We start from the raw sequence: 25,641 nt of genomic DNA, 5'->3' as shown, positions 1-25,641 counted from the left end.
TAGCAGCAATGCATTATGTGTCTTCATAATTCATATAATGGTCTCATTTGCCTCCCTTGCATCAAAATAGTAAACATCACAAAAAATCGACTAACGTACCATTCTGAGAATTGGAATTCAAAATGAAATGCTACCTATTGGCAGATTATTATCTTTAAGGACATGAAAGGCGGCTTGTCCGCGGTCTGTTTCTTAGTGCCTGTAACGGCGAATACATACATGCGTACATTCCTCAACTTTTCATAAAGTCACGGGTTACTGTACATTTAGGTGATCATTGACCTACTACTTTCGGCTTAAATGTCATCTCTAATGGCTAATGCTTTTAATTTTATGGAGTTCAATAGCCACCCCTTTGTTCTTCACAATAAGCCAAAGGAATGTCTGGTGATCGAGTTGTGTACCCGACAGCCCCAACCAGAAATAACGGAGCCAGTCTCAGAGTATGCCGCTCTCACAAAACACTCCAGCATCATAGTCAGCGCCATAGATGCCAGCATTAACTTATATCACATTCGCGTGTACCAAGCCTCTTTGTAATCGTAGTAGACGCTGTTTGATCTCGGCGGAGCTTGTATCCTTACATATTTGCAATTAATTCTGCCAAAGCAGTGATGGAAGTTCCATTGCTCCGAGAAACCCTCCGCCACCTACATCCACTCCTCTTCTGTTTTTGAAAATTTGAATAAGTGGTCGTATATGACCTGAAATATAATTCATTTGGGTACACTTTTGCGACGGTTTTGTGGGCCACCCTGAACCAACATGACATGTACGAATTCCCAGTGATAAGGTATCTGAGCATGATAGCAAGCTTCAATTGTGTGCACGGTCAAATAATGTCTGACCGCTGAAATTCGAGTTTGCTTTTTTTGTCTGATTTTCTCATTTCTTTATTGCATTTCTTAACTGTCGTGCGATTTTCGCATAAATTTCGCGCGTATTTCGCAAGTACAGAAATTTTATAATCATGCAAAATAGATGACAAAATGGTACCGTGCGATAGTCGTGCGATATTCTCACAACATACTTGAGAACCATATGAGATATAACCGCAGGACATACGTGCGACATTCGCGCATCATTCTTGCGAAATACGAATTTATGTCCTTTATGTAAGGACGTGAAACCCCGATCGAGTTTTGTCTCTAAAATTTGCAAAATGTGCCTTAAATTTGTGTCTCAAACAACTCGCGAGGTGTCGCAGTTCAGTGTGATAGTACCTATACCGTTTTATTTATCTATATAGAAAACATGTCAGTGTGTCTCAATGGTTTCCGAACGAAAGAATTAAACATATGATTATTATTTATTTCAACTAAGCTGTTGTGTCACTTAAACAAGGACTAGTGGAGTTTTATGCACACCGAAGACTAATGTGTTTTACAAGTAAAGATATAAAAATAAATTTAAACATTAAAATTGCGAAGCAATCATTAAAAGGCAAAACAGAAGACAGTGTACAACTTGTCATTTAATCAGTCAAATAATCTGTTTAAGTTAACAATGTAAGTAAAGTTTCTCAATTTAAATATACTTAAAATCTCGCATACTTACACGAAATTTTAAAGATTTGAAATAAGTCGTCATTTAAACGTATATTATCATTGTTTTTTGCTATCGACTCAACATTTTGTTGTTTAGAAAATTTCAAATATATTACAGTGCAACAACTGAAGTTGCAGTGTAAGATTCGAATGGAAATAGAAACCAAAACATTTATACAATATCGCCGTGCTCTAAAAGGAACATTGTCCCTCCTTTATAGAATTCGGTACATATAAATAATAGAAAATGGAAGAAATACAACTATTGAACACTTTAGATGTTGAAGTAGTATGTCAAGCAAATCCATGACATTCCAGACATGGCATATCTTAGTCAGGGAAATCGCTATAATAAACAGTGTAGTTTCAAAAAGAAGCGAACCGGGAAAATGCATCATGATATAATCAACTTTGTAAGACTAACCAGTAAAAGATTATGTTCATGCTTGAACATGAGTAACTAGCTTAATTTATGCTACTAAATCAAAATGCGATATTATAAAAATTATAATTTAATAGATTTAAAACTTTTTTTCTTCATGTGGTGTTTATCAGATAACATCTTGAAGCAGGTATATGCATTTAAAACACGTGATATGTACAGTTGTTATCTTGTGTTTAAAGTTAGTTTAAATTCAGAAACATTTGTTGATACATCACGTTTAAATGACGTTGTCTAGTGAATGAAGTCACAATGTGTACTGCTTAAATATAAGTAAAATACTTCAGATTATTGTGCTCATTATTATGTAATTGCGTTATAAAATGAATACATTTTTTGTACAAAGAAATGCATGTTTAATTTAGGAGCTTGGTAGAGTCATTTACATTTCAATTCCACTTTTGAGTTAATTTTCCTTGAACAGTTATCAGTAGTTTTTCTTCATAATTCTTCACAGACATGACATTGCAATGCAATTACTAATGCTAGAGGTGCTTATTTGTAACAATTTTACCATTGTGCAGACATCACAGCGCCAAATCTTCGTTGAAAACATCGTATTATAGGATTTTTCCTTACGTTATCTGATACAGCCGATCGTAATGATGTTCAGAAGTCAAATTGAAGGATATTATTCCCATGATCGCATTTGGAACAGACAAAATAATAGACTCAGGCTAGAAAATAGTAATGGACGTACTTTTCAAATGTATTTCATAACATTTTCTTTTCGGAAATTTTGTCAATAAATAGTAAAAAATAAGTAGTCAACTGCAAATTCTATAATTTCCTTTAATATGCCAACGTGTCGGCTGAACAGTCTCCTTTTTTATTAAAGCATACCAAATTGATTAATTTGTTTACTACAAAATTTGGTAAAAGCTTATAAAGTTTTAATGATTAAAAGTCACCTTATTAACCAAAGAATAACAACCATAATTTATGACGCATCCTCAAAACAAAGTATAAATATATAGCTCTCTTGATGAAATTATAATATCATAAAATTATTATTTTAATTACTAGTAATGTATATTTTGTATAACTATACAGATCGATTTGATACATAATATCGTCATTAGAAATAGAGTATTTTAATGACAATTTGCTTTAATTGATAAATTATATAGCACTTTATATTTTAACGAAAACAATATCAAAGAAGTATTTTCTACTTGGCACATACATAACATTTACATAAATAACATTTACTCTGATTTTAATCATTTCCTTGTCATAATAACATTACTTTCTTTTGTAGATATTCCTGGTATATTATGTTATAAATTGCTACGACTGACTTTTCATTAATGAAGCCTAGGGAAGGCCATTAAACTGATCGCCAGCATTTATATGGATATAATAAATAGCTACATGCCATGCGTAATAAAGTTGGACCGGCGAAGTATTTGAATATACAAAATGATATTACGCTTATCTATTTGAATCATTGGAATGTGTTATCATGTGTTTTCAGAAACGTGATGTCATGGAACAACTCCATATAACCCCTATCGACTCTTCAAATGCTCCAGTTAACGCGTCGGACTAGTAATCTCATGATCGCTAGCCGCATAGGTTCAAACTCCGTCAGGGGCAAGTCGTAATTTCCTTGAGCAAGACTCTTTACAGTCATTGCTCAGTACTGGTTGGATCCAGGAAAGGATTTGTAAGTGTGTCAATAAGCTTATAGCTTCCTACACAATAGAACTAAAATAAATTCTGTATAAACCAAATGCTCCATGACAAAAGTGTAAAGGCAAATGTCTACAAATTTGTATCTCACAATATCATTTATAACCTTATAAACACGTTTGCCCGATTAGAGATGTTTCTGTATACATTTTTCCTATTTGAAATGAATAAATGCTTATACAGATTCCTTTCTACCTGTTTTGATTAATAGTACTATATTATAATATTAGGTGTACTTTACTTAGTACGGGTATAGTTGGCTTTAATGCCAATCATATAAACCTAATCTTTTAAATTGTAAACGGATTTAAGATAGAATACCAGTCTCAATGTTTCATCAAATAATTATTTACTGTTTTAATATAAGATAATTTGTTTACATAGAAGAAATAATATGATATCATAACATATGAGTTATGCAATTAACATAAAATATTTCGGGTAGATTACTAAATTTAGTTATCTATTGTATTAACAGATACATCATAGTTTGATTTTTCTATTGAAATAAATTGTTGAAAGAGGTAAATATTGAAATATTTTGATGTGACTTCAATTGACGGAATGACATTTCTATTTCTATTATAACATATGCAAGCAAACAGATTGTAGATCTTAAGTTCCATCAGAAAATAGTCATTTCCCTGAGCAAATACTTGTGATACTATCACAAGAATACAGGTAACATTGTAATATCTTGAATAACATCATTTGTGCAATAACATTCATCTTTACAACAAACCATATATATTACGATCAGGCTCGATGCATAATATTGTATTTTTGACGGATGACAAATTTCTTCTTTTTTATTACTTTTTTGTCTGCATGTAATTGTCAAAAATTATTTTTCGTGTTGCCTCTAGAATGTTTGTTCATATAATATGAGCATTAGAGCTGGCGTGTCATATAGCCATTTACTTCAATACTTATTTCATGGTATTTCTATAAGATCGTGTACAACACAAAAAATAATAAATGAAATTCAATAAAGGTTGTGTCTTGTGTACAATAATATCAGCATGGTCAGTGGTGTATCAAGTTACCAAAAGGTGATCGCCTCCTTGACGATATCAGATCTGAAACACTAACTTTAGATCTTTCGAGCGTCAACACATGAAGTTTATTTATTTCTTTAACAGTTCATGGTCGTCTTAAAATGAATCATTACGAGTAAAGCTGTTTTTAACAGTTATAAACAAAGTTTTATTTCATTTAAAATGGTTAACTTAATTGCAGGCAGTAGGGTATGAAAATAGATACATGTAATCGTAATCAAATGTATTGACATTTAACCTCGAGTAGTCATTTATTGATGCTTTGATTTCATAAGACAGATCTTTTTTAAAGCTGATGAATTAATATAGAAAAACAACTCTTATTCATCTATATAGCAGTAGATTTTAAAGGAAACTACTATAACTAATAAATATTCATAATAAATGGAATTTTACAGTAATGTTCAGACTAAAAACATTTCTTTGTTGTTGTTTTTCTTTTACAATGCTATTATTATTTTATAAGTTTGTTAATCTATTTGTGTATCGATTAGTTTTTGCCTTAACTCCAGACAACAGCTCAGAATAAGCAATTTATTATTGCAAGATAAGAACGTTGCTGACGACAAAATGTCATCGTCTTTTATATCAAGTGCTCTTTACAGACAAGAATATATTATATACACTTGACGAGTGCAATCATTATATTATTCTGTTCAATACGACATGGACATCATGGACAGGATGACGTTTCTATTAAGCAAGATCTGTCAAAGAAAGATAACATTGATCCAAGACAGGATCCAATTATTCAAAAGAATGTTAATATAAATTCAAACAATAATACACCTGGAAATAAGGTATCAACTAAGCACACCCGGAATTTTGCCTCATTTTTGACATAACCACAACTGATTTAAATTTAATTTGGCAATGGTACAAACCACCTGTTGTCAACCAGCAACAACTGAAACAAGAGGGCCGTGATGGCCCTAGATCGCTCACCTGACCCATAAAACTCATCCGAACAATTACCTAGACAAGCATTCTGACCAAGTTTCATGACAGGTTAGTCGAAAATGTGACCACTAGAGTGTTAATCCATATTTGAGCAGTGTGACCTAGTTTTTTACCCAGGTGACCCATATTCGAACTTGACCCAGAAATCATCAAAACAAACTTTCAGACCAATTTCCAGGATACTTGGATCAAAACAGTAGCCACTAGAGTGTTAACAAGATTTTTCTAATTTTACCTCCTGTGACCTAGTTTTTCATGCGAGATGACCCATGTTTGCACTCATTTGAGCAATTACCTAGACAAGCATCCTGAACAAGTTTGATGATAATTGAGTCAAAAATGTGACCACTAGAGTGTTAACAAGGTTTTTCCATATTCGGGCAGCGTGACCTAGTTTTTGACCCCAGGTGACCCATATTCAAACTTGACCTAAACATCATGATAAAAAAACTTTCAGAATAATTTACAGGATATTTGGATCAAAACAGTAGTCACTACAGTGTTAGCAAGATTTTTCTAATTTTAGCTCCTGTGACCTAGTTTTTCATCCGAGATGGCCCATGTTCAAACTAATCCCAGCAATTACCTAGACAAGCATCTTGGGAACGTTTGATAACAATTGAGTCAAAAATGTAACTACTAGAGTGTTAATAGATTTTCCAGTGTTTTAGTTCCTGTGACCTAGTTTTTCATTCGAGATGACCCATGATCAAACTCATCCGAGCAATTACCTAGACAAGCATCCTTGATGACTGGCATACAGACTGGCTATACAGAATGTAAGGGTAAGCCAATCAAATTAAGAAAAAGATTAACTATATAATAAAAATAAAAAAGATTTTGTTCTATAAATACAGAATTTATCTTCATATTTTGGAATGAAAATTATCATATTTCATACGTGGCTACCGCTACTCACGAAATATGTATTTTCATACCACTCGGTAAAAATAAATTCTGTATTTATAGATAAAACTTGAATATCCGTCATATACTCAATTCAACCCTGAAGATATTATTTTATCGGATACAACGATAATCTAATATTCTCTTTCCAAGACAATTAGAAGTTCGCATTGTAATGAATATGAAACAGTATTGAATAAAGAGGAATAACTATTTGATAACAAATAGCCTTTCAGAATTCCCCATTTTGTTGTAAAGAAAAAAATATTACAGTTTCATTGTTCAGAGATATTTTTGCATGTGATAATGGTTCCCTTTTAATACAGAACAAGCAAATAATATGTACACGTAATTACAAAATCATAGTACAAAAAGTTATTGTGCGATTGTATAAATTTTGTAAAAGTGTTTTTGATCTTCGATTTTACGATTTGAAACATTCGATCATTGAACATTTTTGCAGACTTTCAGATGTTTTATTGCCACTTCATTTGATATCATATCATTCCATGTTCTGAATCATATTCTATGTTTGAGTTTAAGTTTGATCAAATGAGTTTAATAAACATGTTGAGGGAAGTGAAAGCAATGCTATGCATAGATTTAGTTTCGAAAGTCATTTTTATTATTTATTTACAGAACAACTTTTACTTACAGTAAAAACAAAGAATGCTATACAAATGGCACAGATATAGAAAAGTTATACTCTTAGTAATTTTAGCAAAAATAAACAACAAACAGCATTGAATTGAAAATAAACCGTGCAAAAAAGCGAATTCTGTTTTTCAACATTTCAACATTGTTATTTGCAATAGATTGTAAAGAAAGAAATTATCTTTCATTGTTTTTATGTTACAGTAATGGACTTTTGTAGTAAAATGGTTTTGTCCGTCATATTTTGTTATATAAAAATTTTTCATTTATATAAACTGATATAAAATTTTGTTATATAAAATTATATATTTTCCCATTGCAAGGACAAACTATATTAGCTGTGAAATTGACAGCATGGTCACTCAAATATATATGATATACAAATCTGTTAAACAGGTTTCCCTCTGAAAATGTACAAATACTGCTGCTTTTAACAATGGTATACATGTATGTATATCTATAACATCGTCGTGATTACATAAACTATCCCCAGAGGATGGTAATATTTCTTCCTTTAATTTGTCATGTAAACAGACACATAAATCGTGTTATCCTCAGTACAAAAGTCGAAAACTACAATGAAAGTCCTGTCGGGATTACCTGACACCTCGCTAATTGCTTCATATTGAATAAAATCGTAAAATAATTATTTTATGTAGCAAATTTAAAAACCTTGTTAAAATATGTGTCGTCAATGAAAAGTGGTAATTTAAAAGTAAAGCTACGAGTATTTATCATTTGATAACATTTGATCTACTATGCTATTAGAATGCTGATATCAATCTTTAAGCAAATATTTACGTAATTGCTTTTTACATTTGTAGTAATACAAATATTTAGTTATGTAAATACTATTAGTGAAATAAAAAGCTATTAAACAATTTACGTGATTGTGTTTGAACATAGCTTTCATATGAATAATCCAAAATGTACACACACGAAACAAAGCAATTTCAAACTTACATTTTTTATCTTCAGTTATATTAAACCTATCATTTTTTATTTGCTGCCAAACGACACCCAGAACAAAGGACCAGCGGCAAGGAGCCCAGCAGAATCCCAAACATAAACAGGACAGGACACAAGGCAAACCACGGACAATATAAGGTTGGTCGCTGGCAAAATATTAGAGCGTATCATTTGATTAAAAACTATTCAATTCACAACAAAAGTTGAAATGGATTGATTGATTATACATTTAGTGAATATTTAGGTGGGATAATGCATATAAGAAACCCAAATGTATAATAAATCGTAACAAAAGGTATATATTATACCAAATTCTAATGGTATGTCAGTGGGACAGTACTGATAATCTTTATTATCCAAGTAAAATGAATCACATTCCACCATCGCAAAACGATTTCCAGCATCATTATATGCACATACATACAAATTAAAAAAAAACTAATACAATTATAATAATTACAGATTATCTGTGATGGACTAATAACTTACATACTGCTATAATGATAAGAATTTTGTATAACTTCAAAGATGATAAAAAAAGTGCAATAACAACTAGAATAACCAAATACATGCTCAGGAAATATATTAAAATGCCCTTATATATCGTATCGTATGGCGAACAAATACTAAATACAACGGATACTTTTTTTGATGATGCGACACAACTCACATTATCTATGCATTTTTTGTAATATTTAAAGGAAGCAAGACTGCCTCAAACGCTTTAACACACGTTTAATATTTCTTAACTTTATTTATTTGCACACCACAATATCTCGTTGGTTACTAGTATATGACTATTTTTTTAAACTATTATTACAAAAATACAAACATATTATAAACAGATTGATTTTATATCATTGATCAGATGAACATAGAAGTAAAACGGCGCATAATGTTTATTTATTAATTCATGCCGATTTAACCAAATAAACTTTAATTTATTGATACTCCAAATCTTTATATAATAGAAAATAATGAAAATACAAAGTTAACATTCATTAAAAAATATCGAAGGAGTCAATATTGGTTTGATCTACATTATTTCATGTTGCACACTTATGTCTTTTAAAGACGCACTTTCGATTTATAGAAAAGAGCCGCGCCATGAAAAAAAACAACATAGTGCGTTTGCGACCAGAATAGAGCCAGACCAGCATCCGCGCAGTCTGATCAGGATCCATGCTATTCTTTTACAAACCATATTACAAGTAGAGAAATTGATAGCAAAGAGCATGGATCTTGATCAGGCTGCACGAATGCGCAGGCTGGTCTGTCTCCATTCTGGTCGCAAACGCGCTATGTTTGTTTTGTCATAGCGGCTCAAATGATATTAATAGTTGTTTAAATCATCTACTGCATGCACTGGATAAAATAAGCTAATATTCTGAGTTAACATTTCATAGCAATTGTGACTGAATTCAATATAGATAGAGTCCTTCGTTATTAATAGTTTATTCTCTCACAAAATTATTGCACCAAATCTGTGCAAGAAATATTTTAAAATTAGCTATTTCCTTATCTTTATCGCTTGGCAGCATGTCCTTATACATTTGTAACATAAAGAGGTCCAATTATCCGAATTATCCGACAATGGCAGCCAAGCAGGTTTTTCTGTAAGGTTCAATTGTTGCTCTTTCTAAGTAGTAAGAATCTGCATCAAAATTGAAATGAAAACATAATCAGATTTTTTTGTGTTAAGATTTGGAAAAAAATATCAAAATTGTGATGCGTCTTTTTACATAGCTTTATCAGTTCATATACCACAATGGTGTTCGAGTGAAATAATCCAAAGCATGTGTATTCATTTTACCACTTTAGCTCACAATATAACTTTGACAAGGATTTTCTTTATATCTAGATAACCAAAGACACATAAATGGGCAAATTAAAATTAGACGAATACATGCTTTTTTTAAACAAATGTCTGATACGTATACGGGCAAATTAACTAATTCTAAATGCTATTGAGACATACACGGCATCTCTTCACTTCATTAGTATCAAAAATTTGTATAAATTCAGCTCTTGTTGAAATAAAAAATGGAAAGATGTTTCAATAATGAGATATTTCCTTCACCGTTTTACATACCAAATAGAAAACCTGTCAGTATGTCTCAATGACTTCCGAGCGAAAGAATCAAAGATATGGTTATTAATTGTTCTTGTAGTACTAAAACAGGGATCATTAATTATCAAATGTATAAACACAGGTCAACAAGGAAGGTTGGCCTTTAAACCCTAATTTGTTTTATGCACACCGAATACTAATGCGTTTGACAAGTAAAGATATAAAAATAAGTTAAAATATTTAAATTGCGAATGAAACATCATTAAAGGGAAACATAAAAGCCAGTGTACAACTTGCAAATTCGACTCAATATTTTGTTGTTCAGAAAATTCGAAATTCATTACAAAGCAACAACTGTAGTTGCGATGTATGATTCAAATGGAAATGTAGACTAAATCATTTTCGTCGTGCTTTCAAAGGAACAATGTCTCTCTGTTATATAATTTGATAGATATTCACAATGAATAATGGAAGACAAACACGTTTGATGTTTTAGTACTTTGTCAAGCGAATGCATGAGCTACCTTACAAGATATGACATATCTTAGTCAGGGAAATCGCTATAATACTAATTGTGTAGTTTCAAAAAGAGACAAACTGTCTGACACTCCGGTAAATTCAACATTGTCAGACTTAAACAAAAAGAATGTTAAAGAATGTTCTTGCTTTTTCAAACAAATGATTGATATACGGAAACAATTATATTCTATTATTCTAGATAATATGCATCAAAGAAAACATAATGTTCTTTTATTTTAAACATAAAACATAATACAATTGGACAAAATGAATAACTTTCATATTTATTCATTAATTAATCAACATGTGATATTATAAGAATCTTACACCGGCTGCCGGTACAGACCGGAATATCTAGCTCGAGGGTAACTGTTTACAGCGGAAACGAGGCTCTGCCGAGTTTCCAGTTTCCGCTAAACAGTTACCCAAGAGCTAGATATTCCCGTCTGTACCAACAGCCGTTGTTTGATTCTTTTTCTTGCATACAACATGTCAATTATTTTCGGAACAGAAATAATGAAAACTGATATTCTCATTACGCACTTTTTTCTTATAGTAGCGTATGAACATACAACTTCATTCATAACGAAAAATGACGTCATCCTAAGAACGTGATTCATTCATAAAAGGCGCGCGTCAATGACGTCATTTAAAGCACGCGACTTGTCTTACATGGGGGGTGTAAGACAGAGTTTTCTAGCACTGGTGTAAACGGTAGATAATCCTGTCTGCTATGCAATAATATAACAATTATAATTTAACATGTTTAAAACATTTTCTTAACTTGGTGCTTATCAGAAATCATCTTTTTTTATAAAAAATAAAGCAGAAACTCGTCATATGTTTTTTTTTTCTTTTGAAACTTAGCTGAAATTAAGAAACTTGTGATCGTACATAGAGTTTAAATAAAGTTGTCTGGTGAACGATATCTGAATGTTTACTGCTTAAATATCGGTAAAATACTTCTGATTATTTTGTTTATAATAATGTACGTTGCGTTGTAAAATGAAACGACTTTGTTTGCTTATTGTAAAATTAAGTTAAAAATTTAGTAAAATCATTTATATTTCAATTACATTTTTGTGTTTATGTTCATTGAGCAGTAATAAGTAATTATTTCTCTAAAACATGTTCACAGACATGACATTACAATGCAATTATATATGGAAGAGGTGCCTTTTGTAACAATTATAGAAATCACAGCGCCACATCTTTTTTTTAAAAAACATGGTATTATACGATTTATCCTTACGTTATCTTAATACAGTCGATCCAATGATGTTTAAGAAGTACAATTGAAAGATATTATCCCGATGATCTCATCTGGAACAGACACAATAATGGATTCGGGCTAGTAACTGGTAATGTACCTTTTTCAATATCATTTTATTTTGCAAGTTTTGTCACTAATTTAAATGACCAATTTTACAACCTCCTGGATTAGATATTAAACGTTTAAAGTTTGTTTTGTTTTTATTCAAATAATGCATATAAAATCATACCAAATTGATTAATTTGTTAAAAAAGAAATTTGGTAAACGCTTGAAATGTTTTAAAGATTTAAGAGTCACCTATTAAGCAAAAAAAATATCAATCCTAATTTATGACGCATCCTCAAATCAAAATATAATGATATAGCTCCCTTGATGAAAAAATACGGAAATGTTTATTTTGCATAACTATGCGGTTTAATTTGGTACATAATTTCAACATTAGAAATAGCGTTTTTTAATTATTGATTTTAATTGATTATTTATATGTAACGAAAGAAATATAAATTATGTTTTTTTCTACCCGGCACATTAAATAACATTTACCCTTCCAAGTCATAATAAACTTACGGTCTCTGTAGATTTTCCTGGTATATAACCCTGACTTTTTCTTTACGAAGTCTTGGCGAGGTCATTCATCGGTTCGCCAGCATTCATGTAGAGATAATAAATAACTATATGCCATGCAAAATAAAGTTGGACCGTCAAATTATTGTATAATATTAAACCTTCTAGTACAAAAATGTATGACTGAATAAATTGGTATTTTATATTTTATTAGAACGATCGTTCCAAAACAATGTCAAATTAAAAACATAAATTGCACAGATAAAACATGATACATGTATATAAACATCAACATCTAATAAGAATTTATGATCATCTGTAATCAAAAAAGGAGAAATAAGTAGATATCAAACACAATTTAGACACGTATTGCTGGAAGCAAACAATTTTGTATATAATATGTAATAAAGAAGATACAGACTATTATTATTATGCACCAAACTATAATTGCGACATAACTGTTTTGTGCTTGTACTATAAAGTACACACATCGTCATAGGATATTTCCATTCCTTACCATGTAAACAAATCCTTTTTCATAGAGGTTGTTAAGCAAGTTTAATTTACCAACTAACCATCAAGACTTAGTACTGTGTAGTGCATTATTTAACCTAATAAGAATAATAAATAATCGTCATAAGGGGGAAATGTTGCCTATTGGCCTAACCACTTCCTTTAATGTCCCGATTATATAAGTCCACAAGAAGAAAAAGTCGTATAAATTTTGGTTATTTGTTTCCTTTATGTTTTGAAGTTTGATTTAAAGGTACTCAGGTATATGAAAATTTAAACTTTAACCAATATTATGTAAACTTGCTAAAATGAACTTAAAATAGTTTAGTTGCGGAAACTGCTTAGCTAACATTCATTTATGTCACGATTTATAAATTCAAAAAATTAAATCTAAATTATGAGAATTTTGTTTCTTTATGTTTACTCCTGATTAATGTACACTGTTTGTCTGAATACATTGTAACCTTAAAAAGTAACAAATGTAAATCAGTTAAACTTAACTAAATTAGTTTTTATTCAAACAGCTTAAAGTAATCATTACATTTTTTATCTCAGTTCGTATATGTATCATACTTCAAAAACATTTGAAATAATTGAGACGCAATTGTTCTCAATATATATAATTTCACCTACCGCCTGCAACGTTTTCAATCATGCCTTTTTATCGTTCTTTCGGGAACCTGTTTTACTCATTTGTTTTCAATACTTTTTTAATGAGGAAGGTCGATTTCTCCATTTAATAAAATGTCCTTTTATATATTTTAATGTACTATATCAAATGTCAGACGTATACCTGACCCATGGTTTCAAAAACAAAATCATAAATATACCAATGATAGTCCCACGTTGATGATTTGTTACTTCTATCCAATAGATATGGTAATATGTTTCACAGAGAAAGGCGTATATCAGTGGAATGCCCCTTTTGTGTATAATAAAACCTTTTTCTGTGAAGGAACTGGTGTCCCTAAGAGCAGAAATAGCTGGCCGCCATTGAATAATTCTACAAATGAAAGTAATTTAAAAAAACTTCACATATTTAATAAAAACAGTGATCAAACATGATCGATCACAGTTAATTCAACAAAACAGCTTGAATTATCATTTTGTTTTGATAACTGTATAATAGTTTAACCCTTTCCCCCATGAGCATATTGTGAAAAATAGCCATTTTCACTGAAAAGCCTCCTCTTACAAGTTCAAACTGCTATGAAACTATGAAAAATGCTTCAATACTAATCAAACTTGGCACAAAAATGTTGACTGGACCATTGCCCTTGTAACGAAATGCTCAGTCTTAAATTGCCTGTTACCATGGCAACGAGAGGACATCTCAAAATTCCAAAAATCACTATTTTACCTCGGTTTTTTCCATCAAAATTTATTTCAAAGTGCTGCAACTTCTCAAGGGATTGAGATAGAGTCAAAGGCTTTTCAGCGTTGGTTACACGTTACGTTATGATCGACCTGGGGTCATTTTAAGCCTCTCACAAGTCCAAAATTTTTTTAGCAACATTGCTCAAACGAAAACATATGTTTGGGGCCCAAATAGGACATTTTTTTCACTATTTCAGGCCTAAAAAGGGTGGGGGGTCGAAAGTGCGCTATTTCGCGTATATATGAGGTAAAGGGTTAAATGTTAATATAATGATATTTACGTGTGATAATAAGTTTAGACTTAACATTCAAATAATTTCATTTAGTTTATAAGCAGACATAAAACAGTATTTAATAAAGAGAGGAAAAAATACAAGTACGCTTGATGGTTTGATCACAAATACGGCTTAATGCTTTAGATGGATCACTCTTTTCCTTCTTGTATATGTTCTTTCAAAGGCAGCGATATTATTACAAGAATGCAGTTCAACAGTTCAACAGTTCAAGCATATCTTTGTAACAAGTCCATGATTTTTACTATGTAACACGTAGTGTCTCTACACAATTTGTGCAATGAAATTACTCTTTATATACAACCTTATATATTACGACTAGGCTTGATGATGTTTGACGGATGACAAATGTCTAGTTCTTTTCTTTGTAGTTGCAGAGAAAGCATTTTCGTGTACCTCTAGATTGCTGATGTAATATGAGCATTAGAACTGATGTGAGACATAGCCATTTACGTCAATACTTACGTTATGGAATACACATTTATAAAGATCGTTCACGACAACAAAAATCAAATAATAAAAGAAATGTCTTGTTGGCAATAATATCAGTATATTTAGTGCATAAAGTTAACAAAAGGTGATCGCCTATTATACATGTATATTGGGCGATATCAGATCTGAAACTATAATTTTAGATCTTTCGATCATCAACTGATGAAGTTAACTTATTTCTAGAACAGTTCACGGCCGTCTTAAAAGAAATCATTAAGAGTAATAAAACGAAGAACAGAATAAATTCTTTTATTTGATTCAATTTTTTTTTACTCAATTGCGGGTAGTAGTATATATTAAAAGTTGCATGTAGAGGCAGGTAATTGTAATCAAATGTAGGGAGAACTATGTAAATATGAATAAATGTGAACCGGTTGTTAGTGGAAAGTCTGTTAAACCATTAATATATATGTTGATTGAAGACATTTATGTCTATTGCGTTCATTGAACGCCGCCTTTCCTTGTTGATCTTATTTATCATATTTTATATACCGATACATGGTGATCACGATGAACACACATTATAAGTCGTCTGCATGTTTACCGGAAGTAATGTACATGTTACATCAACATATCTTGAAATGGTGTCTGTTTGTATCGGTTAATTTTGTAAAAATATCTAAATTAAAACGCAAAAATAAAAAACATCAATGCGAGAATGATGACACCGCAGAAATAAGATACGCAGAAATTTAAAACCCCTTATTTTAACCAAAATCGCAGAATGTTAAGCCCGCAGAAATAAGTACTTATACGGTAGTGTCATTCACGACAGTAAACCTCGAACTATTCATGAAGGGATGTTGTGGGTAAGTATGAAATACATGAATTCAAACGACGGATCTTTATATAGCTTATGAATTAATATAGACGAACTATTATTACTCATCTTATAAATATTTATAATAAATAACCAAAACATTTTTGTTCAACAGAAATTTAATGATTATAATGTATTAATATTGTTTCCATCAATATAAACTTTAAATTTCTGATATCTCAAATACATTGAAACACACAATAACTGATTTAAAAAAATATATATATACTAGAATAATTTTATGTTTAAGTGGAATTAAGTTATGATAAGACTAATAACATTTTTTTTCCTTTTGCAATGCTATAATTATTTTATATTAACCTGGGGCGTCCGTGGCCGAGTGGTTAAGTTCGTGTGGGTTCGAATCCCGACAGGGACTTTGAATTCTTTCATGTGAGGAAGCTATCCAGCTAGCTTACGGAACGTCGGTGGTTCTACGCAGGTGCCCGTTCGTGCCTGAAATAATGCACGGAAGAGCACCTGAGGTCTTCCTCCACCAGTAAAGCTGGAACGTCGCTATATGACCTATATTGTGTCGATGTGACGTAAAACCCAAAACAAACAAACAAAACACTAACTAACTTTATCTATTTGTGTATCGATCAGTTTTTGCCTTAACTCCAGACATCAGCTAAGACTGAGGCTTCATTATTGCAAGATAAGAACGTTGCTGACAACATGTCATCGTCTTTTATATCAAGTGTTCCTTACAGACAAGAATATATTATATACAGCTTTATGAGTGCAGTCATTATATTATTCTATTTTATTCTATTTAATACGACGTGGACATCCTTGACAGGATGACGTTTCTATCAAACAAGATCTGTCAAAACAGAAAATATTGATCAAGGGCAGGATTCAATTATTCAAAGGAATATGAATAATTCAAACAATTATATACTGTTTCCTCTAAACGTCTTTTGTTTATGAACTCCCATTAACTCTTTTGTTCATGAGAAGAACATAGTCAAAATGCAAAACATTGTATAAATGTGAATACATCTGTCGAACTAAATAATTTAGATAAATATTCAAAATTTGATGTACGCTGTTTTAATGACAGATAGTCTAATACAGGACAGTATATGGTAGAGATGTGAACACATTCGGCTCAGATTCCTTTTTATTTTATCACTGTTCCTCCGATTTGAAAATTATTGTTTGTTCAAATTATCGTTTTACAAAATACTGAAATTTTTTTGGAAATCGTTTACATTGAAGTGGAACACTTCTAGGAGGGGGAAGAAGAATGTTGTGTTCTTTTTAATGCCCCTTTTCTTAAAAAATAAACTGAAATATCAACAAGTCTCATATTGATACTGTATAAATCCGGTTATATTCTACATACATAAATACCAGGAGATATCACATATTTTCGCGATCTTCTGTAGTGCTGTTTATCAATGATAATGTATCAGTGATAATATACAATGATAGAACATCAATGCTATTTATACGATGGTAATATAACAATGACATTCATACTATTTTATACTATTGCTGTACATCAGAACATATTCGTGTCCTGAAGGAAATGTTCTTATGATTAGATTACACACATGTTTGAAAATGATGAAATAGAAAAGTCATGTTTTAATTAGATTTAGATTTACTTAGTTTATAGAGGTAAATATATTTATTCTATCAGGATGTATATGCTTTATAACAAATTTTAACTAGAATTTACTTTCATTTAAACTAAACATTTATGTCTTATTAGAAACTATGACGAATAGATATCACAATACAACAAGCCTCAACGTTTGATTACATTTATACACGTAGTAAATTTAATCTCATCATAAACAGGCTCAAGCAGTCTTAATTCATCAGTACAGTATATATAAATTTATTATACATTCATTTTCTTCTGATTTTAGTTAGTTACATTACATTAGTTAATTACGACATAATTGTAAGAATGAGTAGTATACTCCATTATCTTTTATTATTTAATTATTCTTGATTCGATATGTTCTACAATTAAGAGAAATAAAACCATGCTATTTAATTAATAGTATATATCTTCTCAGAAATTTATTGCCCTATTTCATGCTAGGCCCTGGAAACTTTCCTTTGTGAAATTTATCTAAATGTCATTTAATTGCACGATATTATACAATTATTATCATCATTTAGCTATAAAAAGAGGAAAAGAGAAAGTATTCAATTAGACATGTAAAACACTGTTTTTAGCTTTGAAAATGTATAATCATTATAAATAAAGATAATCTGCTTATTATCTAGCCATAAAAATGGAATTTAAGTAAAGGATAAATGAAATATTCAAAACAAGAACAATAACAAAAGATATTTTAGACAAAATTTAATTCAGTTTTTATACATTGGCAATGGCAACTACATAAATGTTTCATCACAAATTAATCTTCGTGTTATTTCTGGCTATATATTTCAATTTCTTAGTAATAGCATGCCTAAAATGCATTTATGTATTCTAAGAACCGAATCACATTAGATTTATACCTTGATTTCTGGGATTGATCGAATCTTAGGCTTTCAAAAAAAATCATGTTTCATTGAAATTTTTATTTGTTTTGTTTGATACATTGTATATGAATTTAAGAACTCCATTGGATACCTGTATTTTCAAAATGATAATATACTGAGAACAATTAAAGGGAGCACGATTTGTCAAATTAAACCAGATGTAATATCTTTCGAAACGAAATTATATTACTCCAAAAATCATAATATATTTTTTTTACATTCATAATATAAATTGTTTGTTAATATATACTTAATTTACGCCTCAGTATACATAATAGAAAGGGCAGTTGTGAATTGATTGTTTACATAATCAGAAAATTTAGAACAAACATAGATGTCATCTAACTAGAGACATACTTCATTTAGAAATGCAAACGATCATACAAAGGTGTTGAAAGCAAAATCTCGCCTACGTGATACATCATTTCATGTGATCTTCATTCATCAGGACCAATCCAAGGAAGAAAGAGTGGCGGCAATAAACTTTCGTGCGGTGATGAGGGCGGTAAACAGGGGTGGTACCCTATCAGTAAAAGGAAATCGCGTGTTTCATAACGACCGAAGTGATAATCGCGATAATCGTGCTGACACTTCAAATTTTGAAGTGCAGAGAAAAAGTGATAATAGTAGGAATCGAGATTCAAATTATAATGACAACCGTGGTGGTAGATCTTCTAATAATAATGCTGGCACCTCGCGGCCAGATAGACAAGATGTGAACAATAGTGGTCGACAGGGTCAGGGTTCAAGGGGAAGAGGACAAGCCAGAGGTCGTGGTTACCAACAACGGGGATGGCAGCAAAGAAGATAGGCCAGAATAGGTTTTTGGAACGTTAATGGTTGGAGTGTTGTGCAAAATAGTGATAATTTTTATGTTAGGGAACAATGTGCTCTATTTTTAGATTTTGATATTTTAGGTATAGCTGAGTCACATCTTAGAAATAATGATGCTATATATTTATCTGGTTACTCCTGGTTTGGAAATAATAGAAAAAATATTCATGTTAATGCAAGATCAGGGTCAGGGGGTGTGGGTTTTCTAATTCTGATTTATTAAACCTGTATGACATAAATATTGTTGAAGACAGTTTTGATGGTATTTTATGGTTGAAATTTGAAAGTAAATTCTCAAATGAAAAATTTTATGCTTGTGTATGCTACTTACCACCTATTAAATCGTCAAGACAAACTGATGTACAGGATTTTTATGACAATTTTTTAGCTGGTATCTATATGTTTCAAAATGATGGCATGTTATTTATATGCGGGGATTTAAATAGTCGTATTGGTGATAATTTTGATTACATTGTTGGTGTTGATAATTTACCTGAAAGAGATATTGTTGATTATAAGTTAAATATGTATGGTGATTGTTTAATAGATTTTCTAATTGACAGTAATATGTGTGTTCTTAATGGTAGAAATAGTGATAGCAATGATTTTACCTCTGTATCCACTAAAGGATGTTCTGTAGTGGACTATTGCTTAGTTCAACACGAGTATTTGCATAGATTTTCTAACTTCACAGTCAAAAGGTCTACACAGCTTATAGATGAGATAAGTACAGTGAATGGTTTGTCTGCTGTGTCTATTCCGGATCACTCTGTATTATCATGGACTGTGCAGTTAGGGAATTCATATGAAAACCCTGCGGAACAACCCGACAGAAGTCATAGTGTCAATGTTACATTTGATAAGTTTGATTTAAAGGGTATTCCCGAAAATTTTATGTGTTCAGATGATGTAATAAATAGTATTCACCAATGTATTTTTAAACTAGAACAAAGTTTACAAGAGCTAAGTGATGTAGATACTGCATATGCAGATATTTGTCATAATATTAGGCATGAAATGTATAGTAAAGTTCCATTTAAGAATATTAAAGTTAACAGTAGAACGTCTAATAAGAAAAGAAAAATAGGGAAACCATGGTGGAATAACAACTTATCTTGTCTTTGGAATACTGTCTGCGATGCTGAAAGCAACTGGCTTAAATGTAATATGCGTGCTGAAAAATCAGTACTTCAATCTCGATTTATTTCTGCGAGAAAGAATTTTGATAGGGCGGTACAGCAAAGCAAGCGTCAATACTGGGTAGGTTTGCAAAATGATTTATTGTCAGATTGCAAGAGTAACCAGACTGAATTTTGGAAAACCATTGGCAGGGTAGGTGTTTCACAGTCAAGAAGTAGACAAATACCTATGGAAGTTATTACTGAACATGGTGTTTCAAATGATGTTAACACTGTTCTTGAGAAATGGAAAAATGATTTTAGCAAGCTTTTTAATAGTCCTAATACTACAAATACTGGAAATTTTGTGCCTAGTGGTAATCTTATGAATGACAATACAGAAATTTTAAACGACAATATATCTATCTTAGAAGTGTTCAATGCGGTCAAACAGGCTAAAAATGGTAAAGCCTGGGGTTGTGATAATATACCTATGGAAATCTTGAAAAATGATTGCTCCGTGTCTTTTCTTCATATTTTGTATAATATCTGTTTTTCAAAAGGAATTATTCCTTCTGCATGGAATAAGATAATAATAAGACCTATACCGAAATCAAGTACTGCCGATCCAAGAGATCCATTGTCATATAGAGGCTTGTCATTGTCTTGCACCATGTATAAGATATACGGTACAATTTTGAATAACCGTTTATCAAAATGGGCAGAATCTAACAATATACTCAGTGATGAGCAAAATGGTTTTAGGAAGGGTCGCAGTACCATTGATCATGTATCATCTTTAACTAATATTGTAGAAACTAGAAAGAAACAGAAATTATCAACCTTTTGTGCATTCATTGATTTCCGTAAGGCATATGACTTTATCGACAGATCATTGTTATGGAACAAATTAGATAGTAAGGGTATCCATGGTAATATGTTACAGGCAATACAGTCATTATATAACTCAGTTTCATCTTGTGTAAGGATAAATAGCCTTACAACAGAATGGTTCGATGTTAAATGTGGGCTCCGACAGGGGTGTTCCTTATCTCCTTTATTGTTTAATTTGTTTATAGATGATCTTGTTGTAAAAATTAAAGCTATTGGTAAAGGAATTGATATAGATAATGATAAGGTTTGCATTTTATTATATGCTGATGACATTGTTCTTGTAGCTGAAACTGAAAATGATCTTCAACTCATGCTTAATGTTTTGTCAAATTGGTGTACATCAAATGCTATGATTGTAAATCAAGATAAGAGCAACATTATTCACTTTAGGTCGCAGTCGGCCAGCAGATCCTCATTTGTTTTCACATGTGGCGAGCATAGTCTAAAAACTGTAGGACAATATACTTACCTTGGTCTGTTACTTGATGAGTTTCTTGATTATAATAAGACCGCTAAATGTATAGCTCAAAGTGCAGGTAGAGCACTGGGGTTACTTATTGCCAAATCGAAAGCATTAGGGTCCATGCCATATGATGTATTTGTTAAATTGTATGATTCAATGGTTTGGCCAGTCATTTCATAGGGTGCTTCTATTTGGGGTAATAAGTCATTCTCCTGCATTGATGCGATACAGAATAGGGCAATGCGTTTTTATCTGGGGGTAGGGCGGTATACACCTACAGCAGCTTTATATGGAGAATTAGCTTGGCAGCCTACACATGTGAAACAATGGAGATCTGTATGTCAACAATGGCATAGATTTGTTAGAATGGATGTAAATAGAGTTAATTATAAGATCTTTTCTACTTGTTTGCGCAAGAGCAGCAATAGGTGTAAAAACTGGCAATTTATATTTAATAATTATATGGAAAAGTTAAATTTAGTAGAGTATGCACGTGGTTGTGCAACAGTCTCATCTAAGTCTTTTTGTGAAAAAGTTGTTCAAAAATGTATGTCATTATATAAAGATGAATGGATAGCTAAGCTTAATAGGAATGTTAGTCTAAATGGGAATGGTGGTAATAAATTGAGAACCTATAAGTTGTTAAAAAATGATTCTAAAACTGAAAATTATTGTAAACTATATTTGCCACGTAAACACATGTCTGCACTAGCGAAATTCAGTTGTGGAGTAGCTCCCATAAAGCTTGAAACTGGTAGATATGAAAACATTGCTGTTGACAGTAGGATATGTCCAATATGTAAAATTACAGTTGAATGTGAAAAACATGTATTATTATCTTGTAATGCATATGAGCACATTAGGTTACCTATGTTAGAAAAAGCACGTAACATAAGGCCAGAATTTGTTGACCTCTCTGATGAAGATAAACTTGTATTTATTCTCTCCAACATTGATATTGTTAAAGTCACAGCCAAAACCTGTTACAATATTCTTCAACTCCGCTACAATATATTGTACAAGTAAGGTTTTTCAGACCACTTGTGTTTTAGTTTCTTTTTTAAAATTAATTTTAGTATAGTCTTTTAACATCTTTTTCAGATGATCGGTGCTTATAGTACATGATAGTAAATTTTATTGTACAAATGTGATGATAGTAATTTGTATGATACAAATGAAACATATCTGTTTTAAACATGATAAGTTGTTTTTACCTACTAATGTATAGAATATCACCACTGACCAATCATCCATGGTCTGACCATGGGTGATATAGTTTTATTAAATTTGTGGAATAGTGCCACTTTTTAGAACACTTAGAGATGCCACTTTTTAGAACACTTAGAGATTTATTATCAAAATATCTTACAGCATTTCTTCATTTATTTTTTATTGAAGGTCAGTGGGGATAATCTAACTTTTATGATGTAAAATGGTCTTATAATGTATTTTTACTGTTAACAATAGGAACTAAATATCAATTGTAAATGGATAATGATAAGTATATATATGATATGGTCTCTTATAATTCTATTGTAGAATGGTCATATGTATTTTTTTATCAATTTTTAATATGTTTTATGTATATAAGTATGCATATGAAAGAGACTGAAATAAACTAATAAACTACTTCATTAGACAATATACATCAGTAGGTGTAAGGTGTAGGTTTTAGAGAAAATATTTAAAAATCAGTTACCATACGTAATAAGAAATATATTATACTATATCAGATCGCAGAGTTTCTGAGATATTTTTGTTAGGTACAATACTAAGCTTTTTGAGGTACGTGGCAATTTTGATAAAATAGTGTTATATTATTGCTTCCAAAGGCTAAACCTTTTTTCATGTTTTTGATTTATCTCAATCAAAAATATTCATTTTTATTTATATATACTTATAACAGAAATATCGAGAAATATTGAGGAAGTAAAATGTGTATATTTATTTTCCGCATTTTCGAAAGACATTATGCGATTGTATATATTGTCTGAAAGTGTCAGTCTTTTTCTTCGATTTTACGATTTCCAACAATCAAGCGATCATTGAACATTTTAGCAGACTTATAGCTGTTTTATTACCACTTCATTTGATTCCATACCAATTAATGTTCTGAATCAGATTCAAGGTTTGGATTTTTTTTATATCGTTTAATACCCGATATCTTCGCCCAGAAATCCATTTTAGATTGAGTCAAATGAGTTCAATAAACATGTTGATTAAAAGAAGGCAAATCAACTGAAAACAATAAAGTGCATAGATCTAGTTTCAAAAGTAAGTTTTATTGTTTTATGAAGAGAACAACTTTTACTTACAGTAAAATCAAAGAGTGTTAAGAGAAAAAGATTACACCGTTATAATTTTAGCTTTAAGAAACCAATTAGATACTGATAGGAACCAATTAGTCAAAATATGAATGTCAAAACCATTTTACTACCAAAATTTAATACATTAAAACAGGGAAAAAAGACATTTCAGCACATTTTAACACATAATTAGTGTTCATGGCAAAGGCAGAAAAAATAAGTTGTATAACTGACTGCATGGTCACTCAAATATATATAATATAAATCTACACATCTGATAAGCGGTTGATTCCTCGGAAAACGTAACAATGATATATATGTTTGTATATCTATAACATCGTCGTGATAACATAAACTATCCCCAGAGGATGGTAATATTTCTTCAAATAATTTCATTTGTCAATTAAACATACACATAAATCAATGTAATGCCCATCATGTGTACAATAAAGTCGAAAACTACAATGAAATTAATAGTCCCGTCAGTATTATCTGACACCTCGATAATTGCTTCATATTGAATAAAATCGTAAAATAATTATTTTATATTGTGATTTTAAAAAGCTTGTTAAAAATAGGTCGTCAATGAAAACTGATGATATAAAGCGACGCGTATTTATCAAATATCAGGGCTATTGATCTCATTTGATATATTACGCTATAAGAAGCATATGCTGATGCCAATGTTAAAGCAAATATTGCTTTTTACATGTTATTCAAATACTTAGTTATGTAAATACTATGAGAGAAATAACAAAAACTATTAAACAAATAACGGTAACATATTGTGCTTGAGCATAGCTTTCATATGAATAACCCAGACTGACTTCGCACGAAACAAAGCAATTTCAAATTTTTAGCTATATTTAATATATCAAATTTTTATTTGATGACAAACAAAGCCATCTTTTTTTTAATATTTTATTTCTTTTATAAAATGTTCTTAGCTTTTAGGCCTCAGAACATTTAAATCAGTGTGTTGTTTCATTTTTATAACTCAAGGTGTGTTTTAAAATTAATAAAAAACACTTTTTTATCACTTTTCAATATTATATAAACATCGAATCTAGCTCTTCAAGAGATCGTTAAAGTAATAATTATTACATCACTTGACATATCAGATAATCATAACACTTGAATAACACTTGAATTAAGTATTTTAAAAACTCTTTGGCATATTAATATTTAATGATCGTTGTCAGGCTATTTTTATCAGCAAAATATTCTAGTATTATGTCAAAGCTGTTACACGATTGTGAAATAAATGTATAAAAATGGAAAATACTCTACAATTAAATATGCAAATGTATAATAGAGTCATTCATGTAATTGAAGTTTCAAAAGCCTTTTTTGCCGACATA

At 30.9% G+C, this 25,641-nt stretch overlaps 1 protein-coding gene across 1 annotated transcript; it reads left to right on the top strand.

Annotated features, from left to right (window-relative positions):
- Positions 1 to 380: 380 nt before the first annotated feature.
- Positions 381 to 19,476, top strand: LOC132728562 (DEAD-box ATP-dependent RNA helicase CshA-like). Its single transcript, XM_060714206.1, has 2 exons — positions 381 to 443; positions 19,114 to 19,476. Exons 1-2 carry the CDS (start codon positions 381 to 383, stop codon positions 19,474 to 19,476), a joined length of 426 nt encoding a protein of 141 aa, XP_060570189.1.
- Positions 19,477 to 25,641: the final 6,165 nt, after the last annotated feature.

The sequence above is a fragment of the Ruditapes philippinarum genome, unplaced genomic scaffold, assembly GCF_026571515.1.
Source record: "Ruditapes philippinarum isolate M1 unplaced genomic scaffold, ASM2657151v2 ctg601_1_1_1_1, whole genome shotgun sequence".
Lineage (NCBI taxonomy): Eukaryota > Metazoa > Mollusca > Bivalvia > Venerida > Veneridae > Ruditapes > Ruditapes philippinarum.
Note: the sequence above shows the minus strand (reverse complement) of the source record. Positions and strands in the feature narration are given on the sequence as shown.

Coding starts and splice junctions, on each gene's coding strand:
- LOC132728562 (XM_060714206.1), top strand. CDS start 381: ATGTCTGGTGATCGAGTTGTGTACCCGACAGCCCCAACCAGAAATAAC. Junction 444..19,113: donor ATAACGGAGCCAGTCTCAGA/GTATGCCGCTCT, acceptor TTCATTCATCAG/GACCAATCCAAGGAAGAAAG.